Source organism: Oreochromis aureus, linkage group 6, assembly GCF_013358895.1.
Source record: "Oreochromis aureus strain Israel breed Guangdong linkage group 6, ZZ_aureus, whole genome shotgun sequence".
Lineage (NCBI taxonomy): Eukaryota > Metazoa > Chordata > Actinopteri > Cichliformes > Cichlidae > Oreochromis > Oreochromis aureus.
In genome coordinates this window covers 38,641,642-38,659,374 of record NC_052947.1, presented here as the reverse complement: position 1 = coordinate 38,659,374, position 17,733 = coordinate 38,641,642, and the positions used below count along the sequence as shown (strand labels likewise).

Here is a 17,733-nt window from a genome sequence, read left to right as displayed (position 1 = left end):
CTCTGATGGATCCTCCCAGCTGAATCCAGAGAGCTGGAATATTAAGACACCATGGCTCAGTGACATGTTCGCAACAGCGAAACTGCAGTAATGAGTGCTGTTGTTGAAAGGAAGAGGAATAAATAATGGAGATGTGGAGCAGGCAGAGAGTCTCAGTGTAATGTTGAGGATCATCTATTATTTACACAGACCTGTGAGAGAGGTAGGCGCGCTAAGGACACAGGGATACCGGAGAAGAATGGCTGTTTCTGAGCTTGAGAGCACATACAGCTTTTATGATTTGTCACATTTATATACTGTAATGTCGAGAGCGGGAGGAGTGGAGGAGAAATGAATGAGTCAAATAACATTCACAACTAGACAGAAAAATAACCACAGAGACCAGGAGCAAGAGCAAAAGGGAGTGATGGCGGAATATTTCTTTGTGGAATAGAGTGTCAACAAGTGCGTGTGTGTCCGTGCGTGCCAACTCCATGAAATGACGAGCTACATCCCTACATTGCACTCCTGGACGTTTGATTAGCGTCAGACACAAAAGGCTTCTGGGACTGAACACCGGAGGCCAGCAGCAGGCCGAAGTGACACCTGCGTGATAAAGTGTCACCGCAGAGGTGTGTGGGACGGAAACGGAGATTGCAGAGGTGACTGTGGGTGACAAAGCTGTCACATAACCAATATCTCCCAGAAATACACAATAGACGAGAGAGTGATCTTTCAAAGTGACGGCTGGCCCCGAAAGAAGGCGCCGTTCTGTTGAGGGAAGTGAATGAATATGTTCGCCTATTTGGATTTCTAGCAAGCAAACAGACAGCAATGAAGAAATACAAACGTGTTCAGACATCCTCCTACCTGTCCTGTGGTATAGTTGTTCACAATAACGGCTAAAATGAAGACAGCCATGGTCCGATGCTCAGCCTGAAACAGAATTAAGATTTTACGTCAGTTCCACTCTACGTTTCTCTTTTATCTAAAAAACTAATTTGTTGTGAAGTAGTAGGATAAAGTGGACCTATTATACTTTAATATTCAAGTGGAAAATCTTCATATTAAACAGGGACAAAATTTTAGACAGCAAGGTCAGCATTAGTGCAAACACCTATGACCAAAAAATTCAGGATTCAGACTGCTCAGATTTTTGTGCACCTGCTCGACATCAAGTTTCATGGTTTCCTTTTAGAGGCCAGAGATACTACATGACAGGAGTAACACCAGATAAAGGAATAACATAATAAGTCCACTTCAAGAAACCCAGCAGGGATATTTAAACAGGATTCTGCCTCCTTGATGACGATGGCGGATACTCACAGGCATGTAATTGTCAGCCAACACTGACAGGAAGTACTTGTGGCCATTGTCTTTCACCAGGTCAGCTTGACACGACTGTGGAAACAGAAAGAAGGAGAAGATGGTGGAGACTTCACAGCAGATATATTATGGGGTATGTTTGTTTCTTTCAAGCAGAGCCTCAAAACCTTGCATGAATACTGATTATAAATGTTATTATTGCAGGAGCGTACGGCCCCGAGGAGGGACTAAAATATGAAACATGGCAGAATTGAGATGTAAATCCTAGATTATTCCTAATTATTTCATCAGTGCCAGAAAGCTATTCCGATGCCACATGCTGCTTCTGTACTTCAGGGTTTATCATGTTTTTCGTCTGTAACACAAAACAAAGTGACGAGCAGTTAAGCTAACCACTCAAGATCAAAGTCTGTCTGATTCAAACATCTTCAAAAAGTGTCGGAGGAGTTAAATCAGATAAATTATTGTAGGAAACAAGAAAAAGTTAATACAAGTAAACGAACCTTTTCCAGTCTATGAAAATAAATATAATAATATAGAATAAACTGGACTTTGAAGTGTGTGAGTGTGATTTTACGTACGCTGTCCACGGCGAGGATTTTAGCCCAGATGAAAACCAGCAGCGGCCGCAGCTCTCTGGCTGAGCTCTGAAGCAGCTTTAACACGTAGGGGAAGATCCCCACGGACAAGGCCTGGGAACACAGAAACAGGCAAACACGGAGCGCTGGTGTTTAGAAAGCTGTATTGATGTTACGTTATGGGTCAGGCTTTGCTGTTGAACCTGACCGTCCAAGTGTGAAGGCCGAGACGCACCTGTGGTTTGAAAAGTAAACGCGAACACCAGAATGAGAAGTAGCCGAGCACGAGCTGGGAGCCCGAAAGACTTGCTGAAAATACAGCCTGGCTCTGGACTTATTTGACCTTCCAGCTAAAAGAACAAGAGATTCTCTTTTCGAGGAGCGTGTTAACAATGTGGCTATTATACAATATCCAATTAAATAAACTATCCAACAGCAGTGACACCATACTTTGGGATTTTAATCGTAAACTTGTATTGATCTGAATTACAAATGCTAAATTTTAAAAAGATTTTCACTGGAGGTAATTTTACAGATGCAGCAGCGTCCTGTTCATAATAAGATAATAATCTGGTGTGTAACTAAAAAAAGCACACAGCTGATGGTTTTACATTCACAGTCTTCAGATGTATCTGCTTTTTTCCCAGTGATGGGCAGCAGCACCTGACTTTAACCCATTAAAAACACAAATATCTTATTTAAAATATAAATAAGTGAACAAAAAGAAGACAAACTGCTAACAGCATGCTAGCTAGCACAGCCAGGTCCACTGCCCATTTTAAAATGCAAGAAATCTAAACAATAACCTTATATTCAGCTATCATAGTGTTTTTAAAACCTAAAAATTTGCATAACTTAGATATTTTACACATCCTGACACACGTCTTAGTTTCTTTCTGTCTTGGATAAGTGTACAAAAGTGAATATTTTTGAGCTTTGCAAACCTCTAAATCAGTAAAAACAAACTCAGTTTCATATTTCCTTTTAATAAAGAGACAATGATGTAAGTTGTGAGAGGCATGCGTTTGAAGGACACGTGGCGCTCCCTGCCTCCAGTGCTGAGCACAGGATGGAGGGTTATGATCTCATTCGTGTTATTTTTTAAACATTCACAGGAGAACAAAAAACGCACCAGACTGACGGCCCAGGGTCCCAAATCCAGAAACCGTCCGAGCAGGTCCAGAGCACGCAACCGGTGCACCTGACTCAGGAGGACCTGAAAGAGAGCAGAGGTCAAAGGTCGATGCTGCCGCCTCTGAACTGAGAGGAAGTCTGAGATTAAAGTAGCAGGAGGAGGAAGAACAAGAGGAGAAATGTCGTAGAGGTGCAGTAAAACAGGTGGCTCTCCCACCAGTACTGCTAACACACTGGCACCAGATTTCATGAGTGGGCGGCTGGGTGCGTCCTCTTGGCTGCCATTTTATTGAGATCTTACTGCGATACTGGTACGGGATAATACCTGATTGGGCTTTTTTTTCCTGCAGAGAAATTTTGGCAGCCGCTTAAGCCCCAAAAGAAAATCCCCTCCCCCTTTGAATGATGTAATTGGACTTTTTTTGTTGTTAAGTGGGGTTTCATTTGAATTGCTTTTTTTTTTTTTTACCAAAGAGACAAAAATAACAGGAACATGCACAGATTTCTGTCCAATAAACTCATTGCCTCTGTTGTTTGCTGCGATCATGCTTACTGCCGCGTGCAGTCAGCCCCACAGGCCGATTCTGAGCCAAGAAAAACCCAAAGCAGCAGAGATGCCAAACGGGATCACGATGTAACGCTTTTGGCCAAGTAGAAGTATTTTAAGGATGCATATGTTAAGCGCTAAAATTGTATGCGTGTATGTTTGGTTGGACTAACATTATGTGCAGTGTGCCACAAAGCCTGTGTGAAGGCTGGACACTGGTCCATCCCCATGTGACCACCCTGCAGTGTGTGTGGGAACAAGCATATGGAGGAACCCAGGAATACACACCCACATACACACACACACACTTAGACATCTCCAGCGAATCATAATGTATTATTGACTTCCTCCGTGCCTTCGACCTGCAGGGTGTGACCACAGAAACAGATCAGGGAAAGACCGGACAAGGGATGCCTTCAACTCCGAGGAAGTGTGTGGGAACAAGGAAGTGTGTGACGCAGGCGTGTGCTCTGCGGGAAGAAAAAAAGCCACCTGGCAAAAATACTAAAGAAATCCTCCTGATCTGGGTTTAAAGGAAAAAAAAAAATCTCATTCCTCATCCAGTCCCCACCCCTTTCCCAATTCTCTATATATTTTTAGATCCATAGTCAGTGTAAAAATGGTCATAGCATGTGGTGACATCACCCACTAATTAGTGAAGTCTCATAATGAAGCCAGGAACTGAGCAATTTCCCCACCGCCACCTCTTTGGACCCGGACGCGACAAATAAGCAGTAGCTCTGACAGTGAAATCAGGGACACAACACGCCCTTGATTATCCTTCCTTAATGACTGTAACAATGACCATAATTCAAAAACGAACTTAATCTTTTATTCAATGTAATCTGAAACTACTGATTGAGCCCAATAAAGTCATCAGGGCAGTTTCCACAGAGGGCAGAGAGAAAAGAAGCCAAGGGCCGTTTTCTGTATGGTGCTAGAACACTGCAGGTCTTTGCACACCCAGGAATCGTCCCTGCCGGCAGGTTTAAGGAAGTCAGAAACTACATCCATCTTTAATATGGTTTACAATTAGACCAGCTGACTCCATGCTTTTGAAGTGCTAAACTTTAGAACAGCCTTCCTTAATGCATCAGTTTGGCCAAATCATTAGTAGTTTTTATAGGTCTATGGATGGAAATTTGTTATTGTTTATTGCAATTAATTTACCGATCTAGTATTTAGATTTGATATCTGTCCAATTAGGACTTGAAGAGCTGGATCAGATTACAATGGGACAATTCAGCTTAACTTGCTTCGTCAGGACTCCAGTTGCTAAGAGGATAGCTAACATAGTATGCAGGAAGCTAACAGCAAGGGTTCAACTGTTAGGAGGTGCTTTCCACCTGAAATACTTTCTCTAAGTTTTTCTTTTAATTTGTATTTAACTGGAAACTGCACATGTGAACCGAAATGACTGAAAAGTTTCAGCCATGAGGTTTTCCCCCATTGTTCTCACTCTGGTTATGTTCAGTGTAAAAGCTGGTGGAAACTCTTTGTCACACTTAAAATAACATAATATGTTGAGGTCAACTCAGTTAAATTATCATTATGTTGTTTTAGCTCCACTCAGTGTGTGAGTGAGTCTCACAGCGAGACCAAAAAAAGAAGATCCGAATCTCTTCCTCACCGTGAGGAATGCAGCTTCGTGATTTAACAGGAGATTAATGTCGTCAGACACCACTGGCGATGTATCGGAAGTGAAAAAAGTTGGAAAGGAATTTATAGAGTGCTACACAAATAAAATTATTATTATTATTCCACACAGCCCTAATCATAAGCTTATTTTATGCAAATAAATATCTGAGCAATACTCTAAACATGCACACACATTTAAATGTGCGTGCATGTTTACTGGAGTGGATCATGTGTGTAACACCATGCTTCCCATCCCCTTCGGTGCAGTGAGTAAGCGCTTCCTCTCATGACGCTGTATGAACGTCGACACACATGGCGTCACGTCATGATGCACCTGCAGGTATGAATCACTTGGGTGATACATAGAGAAGAAGATTGAAAAAAGAAGCGCGTGTTTGAGTGTGTTGTTGTTACTATAGCGTCACAACTTGGAAACATTGTAACTCCAATAATCCGTCCTGGATGAAATGGCGTCGCAGCGCCGTATCTCTGCTTCCTGGGCTCTGTTGTTCTCCCTTTGCTCATTTCATTAAAGAGCGTTATTGATGGATTCCTGCCCGTTGCTCATCTTTTTTGTCACTCTTTGCACTTTTCAAATTGAGCCAGATTATATTTTGGCCTTAGACTGTAAATCCTGTAAGAATTCACCAGGCTCTTTAGCTTCATTCTTATGCAACTGCATACTTAAATAGGTAGAAAACCTGTTTATGTGCCCATCAATTACATCACGGAGCAGGAAGTAGCCCTCACACTAGATGACATTGCCCTTACGGTGCACAGCTGCAATATGTTGTGTAATTTTAAAGGCTGCTGCTCCTTTCCTCTTATGTCCACATCAACAAACACACACATACACACACGTGCTGTACCCGGTGCTCGCCGATCAGTCTGCCTTTTCCTCAGCTTTTAACGGCTCCCGACAGAACTGCTGTATGGACGTGCTGCTGCTGGGAGCGCGCTGAGTCAGCAGAAAATTACCATTCAACACGGACAGCTACTATGCTGTGATATAGCACTACTATGTGCTGTGATATAATACAACAGCACAACTGTACAACCCCGCAGGGTGATGGTGGTGGTGGAGGTGGGAAGAGGAAAATGAAGCATATGACCGCAGTTACTCAGCAGCTGATGCACTCTACGAGGATGTGCCAAGATTTCACTCTTGGACCTTTCACTCTCTCCAGAGTGTGGTGGTTTACAAGTTCGCCTAACGAGATCCCGGGTTTGAGCCCGGGAGGAGACACTAATGCCTCGGGGGATTGTGCCAATCAAAATTTGGCGCTACCCGCTGTAGCGACCCCTTGCGAATAAGAGAGGAGCTGCAAGTCGCTTCTACAAAGTTCAGCGCTACAGATAACACGACATTCATGTTACAGGTTTTCTTGCAGGGTTGTAAAAAAATAATAACTGGTCTGAAAATAATGAGCTCAATTTGCAAGAGGGACGACCTGAAGGTAGTATGTTGTGTAATAAATTAAAAGAGACCTGTTAGCACTACTGACATTTGCAAAACAAAGACTCATACTGATACAGAATTATTATTGCATGTTGAAAATATAATTGCATTTCATTTTAGTGTCTCTCTTTTGGTTTGCGATCTCTGTTCCACGTTTTGAATATGAAAGCTGGATTTTTATATCCTTTTCTATAGTTTTCTCGTTATATTTGACTGGTTTATCTGCAATGGCGCGGTGGAGAAAATTAGCGTCTTGCTTTTATGAATTATTATCTACATTTAAATGGAAATGTGGGCACAGAAAGCAGTGCCTCCTTTGCTCGCTTAGTTATTTCAGTGGCTCGAGTTCAGTTCTGTCCCCGGCCATTTGTTAGACATTTTACCCCACCCCCCGTTTGTCCTCAGCAGTTCCTGGCTGTGGGTGTGTGTGTGCGTGTGTGTGTGCGTCTGTACCTGCAGTACAATTGGGAGCTGCTCAGGTGGGTTTCTGTTCTCTACGCCCATCGTCAACCACACCTGAAACGCTGTCAGCTGCTCTGCGAAGAATGGACTGTGCTGTGGACACAAGAAGCAATAAAATATTTATCACCATTTCAAAGAATTTATTCTGCTTCAGCTTTCTCTCTCTTTCAAATGGACATACGCGCACACACACACACACACACACACACTTATAATGAGGCAGTCCTGCAGTTACAAGTCCATCATTTCATAAAAACACGAACATAATGAGCTCAGGAGTGACACCGCACTGCAGTAACAACATAAATCCTGATCTGTCATGATCACCTTCCCCTCTCCTCTCTCTGCTGTCATGGCACCTTGCCTGATTGATTGGCTGCTGGCCGCAGAGTTTTCGATCATGCAGAGTGTTTGAATTGCGACAGCCTCGTGTAGACCGTTGATGGATGTCGGGAAGGGGAAATATCAGCGCCTCGCTGTTGGATGGTTAAATTAATTTGAGCATAATCGAAGCTTAATAACCCTACACACTCAGATACTGACAGAATTGTGAAAAGTAGCGCTGCTTACTTAAAGACGACACCCGTGATGCAACTACAGTAACTACTTTTTTTCCATTTGTTACTGTTGAGACTTTTGGCACAGCCGTACAGTTCTGTATGTAGTGCTGTATGTAACAAATGTGTGATACTGTATACCTGTAACTGTATACCAATGAGCGAATGTGGGTGAAGCTGTCAAAATTAATTAAAAATTAACATCACGGGCATGTCGCTCAAAAACTAGCCAGGTTGTTGCAAGATAAGAAATACGACAAAATGCTGGCTCATCCGATCCCAATAAATTCATATACATCATCATTTTGTCCTGAATTTGGTCTCTGCTTCCTGCTTTGGACATCAGCATAATAGACAGAAAATAAAGACTAACATCTTTACACTGAGACGAGCTGATTATTACATTTTTAAAAACTGAACACTTATTTTAAATGTGTTGCCTTGATAAAGTAGCATACTGTGTCGAATGACAATTTTCCTTTTTTATCTATGAATTACATAAAAGATCTTTTAGAAAGATTTATAAAATGCTATGAAATATCAAAAATACACAAAGAAATAAAGTTATTACATAAAGTAACAAAGATGTGGGGCACGAGTGGCATTTTTGGTTCCATATAAAATAAAATATGACTGTCGGGGTGTTTTACGGGTGCTAGAGAGGAGTTAATTAACATGAGCAGAGACTCCATCTTTAAAATCTACCATAAATAACATTCTCCTTTTTTTTCTTTATTCAGCTGTGACAAAGTCCAACAAAGAGAGGTAAAGGAGTCGAAGCACATCAGAGAGGAATTAAGAGCTCCTGAAAGACGGAGCAGGCAGATCTGCTTTAGGAGTCCTCAGAGGCTCAATTATAGTGTTGGTAAGTGTTTTTAGCCCAAGTGCAAGAGAAAGTAGGAGGAGGAGTGAGTGTGGAAAACTGCTCCTGGGAGAGCGATGCTCACCTCCCAGGGCCAGGTGGAGAGAAGGTGGAGTTCCCATATAATAGTCCTAACATGGGAAAAGCTGCTGTGTGTTCTGCATCGTTGTTGCAGAGTCTAGTAACCGTTGGTCGGCTAAATCTTGTTCCCACAGCATTATAAGCAATAATGCTGCAGGACCATCAATGCAACCGACCACTGAGATGCTGTCATGGCCTATATTTTTGACTTTCATCGAAAAGACTGTTATTAATTATAACATTACTAAAAACAGTGTCCTGTAGTACTGTGAATGCACAGTAAGTAGTCTATCCACGTGGTCCTTCCTGGGTGTCTCAAGGAAAAGGAGAAGGAGAGTATGTAAAAAAAAAATGTCTGTTTAAACCCAGGACAGGATCTTCTCCTAAATCCAACCATGTAGTTTTGTCACATGAGCCTAACAAAGACAATGTGTTGCCTGAACCTAACCAAATGGCTTTGTTGTTTAAACCTAAGTAATTTTGTTTCATAGTCCTGACAAATTCAGTTGTTTAAACCTTCTAAAACACGTTTGTTCCTTTAACCTAACCAAGTAGCTCTGCTGCCAAAACCCAATAAAAGACTTTAGTTGCTTAAACTAATCAAAGCTACAAGATCCCAACAATGCAACTGGCCACCTGCAAAGGCCCTGAAAAACATCACTTATGATGTTGTAGGAAAAATACACCAAGACAGTGATACAGATACGCTGTTGACTCACACAGATACAAAAAAAACAAAAGGGTTGTGTTGACCCATATTTGTTAAGTCATCATCAGCTCAATCAGCTTTTTTGAAGAGCGCTTCCATTACACTCAGCATCTCCATCACGGTCCCCTGCCTCGTCAGTAAATATAACAATAAACAGTCGAGCGGCTGAAAGTGCAGGGCCAGTGCTTTCTGAAACTATTTTTTATTTGACGCTCATACTTGAGTTATTAGACTTGACATTTTACAATGTAATCCGCTGGGGATGAGTGTGCGCGAGTGTGTTTGAGAGATTAATAGAGATGCTGTATATGCGGGTGGTGGAGAACTTGCAGTGCAAACAAGAACAGTTTGTTGTTTACAGGTGTCAGTGCTGGACACATTCAAGATAAAAGACATCCATCAATGCTAGAGGTCCCCTAGCCACCAAGCTTCATGCATTTAATGCCAAAAAACACAACAACATGATGCATCAGAGGCTCTGTGCTTATTTGTCTCTCACACACACACACACACTTACTCTGAAGGCGGTGCCCTCCTCGATGATGGTGGGCAGCTGAGAGAGGCATATGTCCACGGCCAGGTCCCACGCTTGCCTGTAGAGAGGAAACACACACACACTGCATGTAAATGACATCATATGTCATGAGGAAGATCCTTAAATAAAACTTATTTTCAGGACTTTTCAGGAAGAATAACAAAAAAATAAATAAATGAATAAATAAAAATATAAAGAAACTGCCAACCGCATTTAGTAGTGTGGCATGGCCAAAGGAAGATCACATTAAACTGTGGCGCCCTTTCGGATTGCTATCTTTACGAGTTAGAAGCTGCATGTATCAAACAGCTAAGACTCAAAATTCTTTCCATACCAGGCATGAACTGAGACCCTGAATCCAAGAATTTAGATCCAGTAATATTTTCTAAAGAACGATGTGTGCTAGCGATGTATTACAGGGTAAGGACTCTTCAGCTCTGTGACACTTCACCTTATATCTTATATACCAGAGTTCCATATGAGTCCATACCCAAATCACCCAATCACCAGGCCAACTGTCGTAATACCTTCATACGATTTTGTCCATAACTTTCTGAGTGACCCTGGTATCAAACAGACAAATTTATCCATATAATTTCCAGAGTCTTGGAAAATAATTTGCTCTCTGCAGATCCTTTTACTTATTTATGTATCCTTCACCTTAATGCAGGAGCAACGGTAAATTTGGTGCTGTGGTATTTTTGCAGTGGTTTTCCAGTCTTGGTGACTATACCCTATACATGTTTTAAACCACAAGCAACATGACTCATTTCACACAGCTCCTTATTATTGGGCTGCAGGACACTGTGTAAACTGGAAACGCCCAAAAAACCAAACCATGGATGTTCAGAGTGGCAGACAATTTCCAAAAATATATGACGTCCAAAATACAACTTTATATAACAGAAATAGTCTTGATACCGATTCTCTGGTCTTTTATTTTATTTTTATCCAAAATACACGCAAATATTACATTTTATTGCTAAAGACTTGGCAGCGCTTTCACTCCTTTATCGTTTTTTAACCTTGTGGTATTCTCCAGATTAACCTGAGACTTGTCTAGGGTTGGAGGTAAGCTTAGGTAAGATCTACACATTCTCATGTAGCCCCAAGCAGAATCAACAAATGCAGGTCATAACTCAGACCTGGGCCATTTTTTCTATCCTGCCACTAACACTCATTTTGCTCAGCTCACGTTTTCTCCCTCGCACTCCTCATCATGCACACGGGCTTCTTTAAATTCCCAGCCTGAGGTCCTGAGGAGGGCAGTGAGGAGCCTTTAATCCCGTTCGAAACACAAGCTCTTCTCTCATGGCCATCATTTCTAATTCATGGGGTTATGTAACTCACATCAAACCTTATCACAGCTTCTCTTTTCTCTCTTTCTGCCCGTCTCTCTTCTCCCTTCACTTTCCAGCTCCTTCTTATTGCAGAAAATTGAACTCTGGGCCTCGGTGGGGCTTTTTCCTCTCAGTTAACAGGAGTCGGGGGTTGAGTCATGTTCCCAGTCGATACGCAGCAACGTAATGTGATGCTGAACCACTGATGCTGAGTTCACTCTGTCTGAGACTCCTGCTTTAATGGCCTTTCCCATTATCTCAATGTGATATAATAGAGTTGCACTCTTGGTCAACAGCACAGTGTTAAAGACATAATGGACCCACTGATGAATGTGTAACATGCAAACATGCAATAGAGCATGTGGGCAGAAAGCATTTGTGGCTATTCCAGCTTCTGTCAGCTGCTGCAAATTATGGCTAAACAGAAGCGTATATCAATTCAGGAGCCGGCGTAGTCGCCTTCCAGTGAAAATATTACCCGTGCAAAACACACATTACTGCTTTATTAAGAACAGATGCTGCTCGTTTTACAAAGTGCTGGTGCCGTATGACGCCTAATTTTTGACGTACTATTGCTGATTATATTCACGCACTGTTTCAACTAAGACTTCTGTTTACATGAATATCTTACATTGCAGTTAGCAAACAAATGATGCTGCCATATGTTTCTGAAAGATGTTAATACTAAAACATACAAAAAAGGCCAAACTTCCTCTAGATGAACAAGTCAGAGTGCTGTATTGTGTTATTTTGTTTTTATCCAACTTTTAGAGGACAAACGTGGAACAGCACCTTGCTAACCAACCCAATCGGCTTTAATCCTCGTGCTTATGTAGACGCTACGCTGAAGTTGCTACAGTAGCTTTAGGCTAGCTGGGCAACTTATTTTTAGAAGTGTGATGAGGCTGGCTTAAAAAGTGAGCCAGCCTCCATAGACACACATGTGAAGTTGTCCAATTTTAAAGCAATAAAAAGCCTTTTTACAGTCTGATACAAAGAAAGGGTTTGGTCTCAGTGGGCAGCTTATACCCTTTTTTAATAACTCATCCAGCCTTGACTGACAGTCGTCCTGACATAAGGAGGTGACCGCTGTCAGCTAGGGCCTCATCATCGCTCATCACTGAATTAGACCTCTGCTCTGTTTTGTGCTGCTGACGATTTTTGGAGCATTTTTAATTGAATTACTTCTACCGACCACCCAAGCAGGTGCAGACTAACATGTAATATGAAGTCATGTGAAGGGAGGGACAAAAACCACATTGGAGATGTGATATCACAGGCACAGGCCAGTGCAACAACAGAAGAGGGAGAGAGCTTACTTTAGTTAGCCATAAAGTGAGTAGATACTGTGTAGCTACTGAAGAAAGAAGATTCAACAAACTGGAAAGTGAGTCAGTGACCTTAATTATACTCGAGCTGGACTGTTTGCAGTATTATAGTATGTGCATCCTTAACACTTTCAATTTCATGCTTATCATCAACACTGGCAGTCCTATGACTCCATCTAGATTCAGTTCAAACTGAATTTTTTCAGGGTCACATCATACTGTGACTCTACTGCTGCTAAGAAGTTCCCCACTTAGTGGAAAGCGCTTCTTTCTCCGCTGTAACTTAAACTATATATTACTTGTAGTGTTGTACTTAATGTAACGCTCTGTTTGCCATACAGCAACTTTAAAACTCATTTTAAAATGCTTCTTTAAATGTGATCATATGTGCCTCAGTGGGAATGAGGTGCTTCTACCGGCCTCTAAAAAACAGGCATTATCATTCTGTTCCCTGTTGGCCAGGAGGGCAATCCTACTGAGGTGGCGAGACGCTGCCCCTCCCACTCAAAAACAGTGGTTATATGACCTCATGTCGTGTCTAAAACTGGAAAAAATAAGACATTCACTCCAGAACTCTACTGAGAAATCTCAAAGCATGTGGGGTCCCTTCCTTGATGCATTTCAAAATCTATAAGAATTTTTCAGCAAACTCTTATGTTAGGTGTGGAAATGCAGTGTACAGGTTTGGGCAGTGACCTGGGGGGGGGGATGAATGGGATTATTTTGCAGGGATTGTTATTTGGGGAAATATTATACATATGTTTATATTTCTCTGTTTGTTTCTTTATTTCCCTTTTTTCTTTTCTTTCCTTTATTTCTTCTTTTATTTCACAGCCTTAAATGTACGGGCTAATTACCCCAAATGTACACATCATCTGTAATCCTTTTCTTCTCTTTTTGTTTATATTTATAAAAGAAAAACTCTTAATAAAAAGACATTGTTTAAAAAAATGTGGCCATATGTGATTGCTACTGATGTTATTATGCGAGCTGCTTTCCTTAGTTTCGGAGAACAATTATGGTCGGTTTTAGATACAGCTTGTTTCTTGATATGGTACAAAAAGTAAAACTTCTACAAGTACAGGAGAGAAGAAGCTGCTGGAGTATCCCCTTCAGAGTTATGGTAATCATTAATAGATCCACTGGCACTGACAGAGCTGCGAGAGCCTTTTCTTTGGACATATGATATTAATATTATAAAAAAATCGCTCTGAATTAAACGTGTTTTCTCGGTTTCATAACTTCAAGTACTGGGATTACAATCTGTGTGCACACATTGCCAACAAATATCCATCCCTGCTGGTGTTTATGTAACCCAATGGTGTGGAAACCAGCAGATAGAGCAGTGCTATCAGCGAGGACACACTCACGGGGAGGAGGCTGCTGCGCTGTTTAGGATGACAGCATTAACTTGGATGATGTCTGTGAATCCGAATGAGTAACTCATCACACCAAAGCCCGTCTGTGTGATGAGGGGACAGAGCAGGGGACCAGTTGGCGCTGACTAAGCTCTTTTTGTGTGTGCGAGTGCATTGCCTGCAGAGAGTGGTGCAGCAACGCACAAACACGAGCCCAGATATAAAGCAGACACACACCCACGCACACTCCCACACTGAAACTGCCCACGAGGGAGCAATCAACCTGGGGTTTATCTGCTCTCTCCCATCTCCTCCATCTGAATAATAATTGCTGTTGGTGTTCAGGCACCAACATCGATCAACGAACAGCCAAACTGCTTAATTCCTCCTCTATGTTTCCCTTCCTGTTCATCCAAACTTTTATTTTTCCACCAGCCTTGTATCTCCAGCACGTCCCTTTTTTATTGTCCATTCGCTTTAGTTTTCTGCACTCTTATAGCGCCTCTCTGCTGTTAATCTGTCGTGCTTAATACTGCATGTGCTGCTGTGAAACAAAGTGATACTCTTAATTTCTTTGGCGGTAAAATGTAATGTACCCACAATCTAAAAAAAAGTGGGTAGGCATGAGAATGAAAGGCTGCTGCTTGAGTAAAGAGCAGCATTCTTTACAATAAGTGATGCCAGGCTGTTACACAACAAGTCACTCCTCGAGGCAATGAGAGTGAGAGATTTTTTTCCAAACACAAGCCAGATAATGAGTGGGAGAGATGGAGGGAGGCATTTATAGAAGACCAAGAGGAGAAACAATAGATAGTGGGAGAAGTGTTGGTGTAAGTAAAGCAAGATAGACGATGGGATAATGTTCCTAGCAATGCCTAAAAGACTTTATAAGCGCGTCTCTGTGTTTACAAGTGTAGTTACGAGAATACATGACTAATAAATCAGTAAAATGATGCAGCAACTTGTAAGTCCCAAACTGTGTGAGTATAAGTAAAACCTTTAAAGTCTTTTGTGTTATTAAATAATTCAAAAAGGTTTTTTGTTTTTCCCCCGGTTTATTTTTGTGGTGTGCCTGCTTTTAACCTAAATCTGCCGTGCCTGACACAGATAGAGATGTCCCGCAAAGTCTTTTAACATCCCCCAGAGGACAAGTGCTTTTCCGTTGCTTTCAGTCAAAAGGTGGACGCATTTGGCTGCAGGTTAATGTGAGTGGGTGGGAAAAGAAACGGCAGCACTTTTACTCTAAATCCAACCTGTCTCATCTCTGCACTGCATTTATGTTGACTACAAAATAGATCTGAGGCACAGAAGGGTTCAGCAGTGACGCTCCTACCGAGTAAAATGACAGAGAGATGAGAAATGAACATGCAGAGTCATCCGTTCTTTATTTTAAATGACGCCCATCTGCACAGTCACCACATCAGGCTACAGCAACAAGGTTCTGTAGTGCACAGACAAAGTGAGCATGAGAAGAGCAAAAACTCACAGTAAAAAGCAGCCACGAAACACCAGAGGAAAAAACTGCAGTTCCTCAAACGACCACTTGAGGCCAACACAGTTTTACAGCAGATACATGCTAACATGTTTACAGCATACTACAAACAACAGTTCTGGCCTCCATATGTAAACAACCCCATCTTGACAAACATACAGGCGGCCCGTTGCCTGTTTTGATTTTATTACGGTTTAAAATTGTGAATAATAAAGGCCAGGCCTGCTGTTAAAGAAGGGTATGTTCAGCACTTGGGTGTACTCAAAGACACCCAAACAGGAGTTTTGTTTGGATTGCAGATGCAACGTGCATCTTGTGACAGCTGATAACTCCCTCAGCTTCACCCATCGACCCAGTTTAAAAACTGAGGCTTAAGTTTTAAGCGTTTAGACGTAAGTTTTAGTGTTCGACTGTCCTGACTGCAAAGATAAAGAATTTTCTATTTAAAAAGACATGACCAAAACCTAACCTTGTATTTGCTGAGGAGAAGAAAAGAGGAAGACTACAGAGAACAGTCATGGATGCAGTGAAGGAGGACATGCAGACAGATGTTGTGACAGAAGAAGATGCTAGGGAATAAGGATGAGATGGAGGCAGGCGAGCCGCTGTGCGGCCCCTCGAATGAGCAGCAAAAAGAAAGAGATGACTTCATATACAAAGGTGTATTTGTGAATCATAAAGATATACATAGAGTAGAGTATACATGTACTATATTCCATATCAGAACACACCTCCCTGCTTTGTTACTGGTATTACAGGTATACTGTGATAATTAACGATCACAGACTGTGCCCCGCCCCTGGTGAAGGCAGCTGCGTGCCTCTGCCATGTGGGAGAGAGCAGCACATGGAGCCAAACTGGAAACAGTCAACATGCAAAAATAAATGAGAAACAAGATTCATGGAAACTAAACTTAGTATAAACGAAGAGCGTGCATATGCTCCAGAGAAGCAGCAAATAAAGACACCTACATGTTTTGGCTTACACTTCTTCAACATTATATTTAGAGGTTGTGAGAGTAAATAAGGCACTTTTAATATATTGTAGTAACTGTAGTTACACAGATGGGTTTAAATTTTTATGCAGACCCTGACACACCCTCTCCTGTTTTTGCTTATAGATTAGAGTGACAGCAACGCTCCTGGTCACATTGCTGCACATACAGATGCTCAGCTACTGTACACCTTCTCCTGCTTCTGTTTCCAGACAGAGCACGGAGCCGTTTGTAAAACAGGCCGTAGTGCATCCGGTAGAAAAACAAACACTGTCATGTGTGAGCACGATCAGCTCTGGAGTCACGTTCTCAGGTCGCTTCTTCTGACTGGATTACTCTTGAAAACAGAAGATTTGAACAGCAGGTGGATGGCGCTTCTTCGAAAACGTCTACTGAATGCACAAAGATGAAGCTGAATGAGAGCACGCCTTTAAGCTCTATGAACTCTCTACAAGTGCAGTTAAACTCCCAGATATATCTCAGTGCATTCAAAGTGTTTTTCCTAATTGCTTTGGTAAAAAGAGGAATTACAAAACCAAACTAAATGGTCAGAAAGACGCAAAGTAATTCCTGGTGGAAAACAGTTTCAGACTCCAGTTTTCATTTAACAATCAAACCCATAACTTTAGAACAATTGAGCCCTGAGGAAGATTTTTCCTTTTGTGCATAAGATGCCAGACTCATGGCATTTCTTAATCTCCCCACACTAACAATCATTAAACAGGCACACATAAAAAAGGCAACACTGTCTGCTCTCTAATCACAACGTGTGTTTGTTAGAAAGTCTGTTCAAACTCCAACTGCAGTGTGCCTGAACAAGCAGCAAAGCCTCAAGGATGACTCTCCCTCTTACTCTTGCCTTCTGCTTTGCAAAGCTGCGGACATCTGTGTTATCGGTGTGCATGAAAGTGAGCCCCGAGCTCTGTTTGTGTGCGTCTTACCACATGGCGTGCATGTATGTAGGGGGCAGGCGGGGGCTGCTGACTGGTGTGCAGTTGTATGACCTCATTATCCTCTCTGCTAACAGAAAATTGCGAAACAAGCTGGCCACCAGCAGGTCCTGACGAAACAACTTCTGGAACAAATCTGAAGAAAGAGAAAGGGAACATCAAATGATTTAAATGAACACAGAGATAAGTTTGCAAGTGGGAGAAAACGGGGGCCTGAATGACTCGATAAACAAAAAGAAGCTTAACTAGAGCGAGGCGACTACTTTGGAGAAAAATTGTTTATATGCTTAGAGAATATAAAGGGCAGGAAAATGCAGATTTAAACTGTGTCGCAGTCACGTTTTCGTCAACTCATTAGTGTATTCTCCAATTCACTGTAATGGGGCCAGGCCAATCCCATGGCA

The 17,733-nt window shown here is 41.9% G+C and overlaps 1 protein-coding gene across 6 annotated transcripts in view; it reads right to left on the bottom strand.

Moving 5' to 3' along the window:
- Window positions 1-17,733, bottom strand: part of rptor (regulatory associated protein of MTOR, complex 1) — a 198,722-nt gene that overhangs the window by 58,067 nt on the left and 122,922 nt on the right. For all 6 annotated transcript variants that reach the window (XM_039613380.1, XM_031754181.2, XM_031754182.2 and 3 more), the window contains 7 exons: window positions 17,321-17,465; window positions 9,850-9,925; window positions 7,115-7,216; window positions 3,016-3,099; window positions 1,887-1,997; window positions 1,306-1,380; window positions 850-915 (listed from right to left, as the gene is read on the bottom strand). In XM_039613380.1, coding sequence (XP_039469314.1) covers window positions 850-915; window positions 1,306-1,380; window positions 1,887-1,997; window positions 3,016-3,099; window positions 7,115-7,216; window positions 9,850-9,925; window positions 17,321-17,465 — 659 coding nt within the window. The remainder of the gene's footprint in view (window positions 1-849; window positions 916-1,305; window positions 1,381-1,886; window positions 1,998-3,015; window positions 3,100-7,114; window positions 7,217-9,849; window positions 9,926-17,320; window positions 17,466-17,733) is intronic.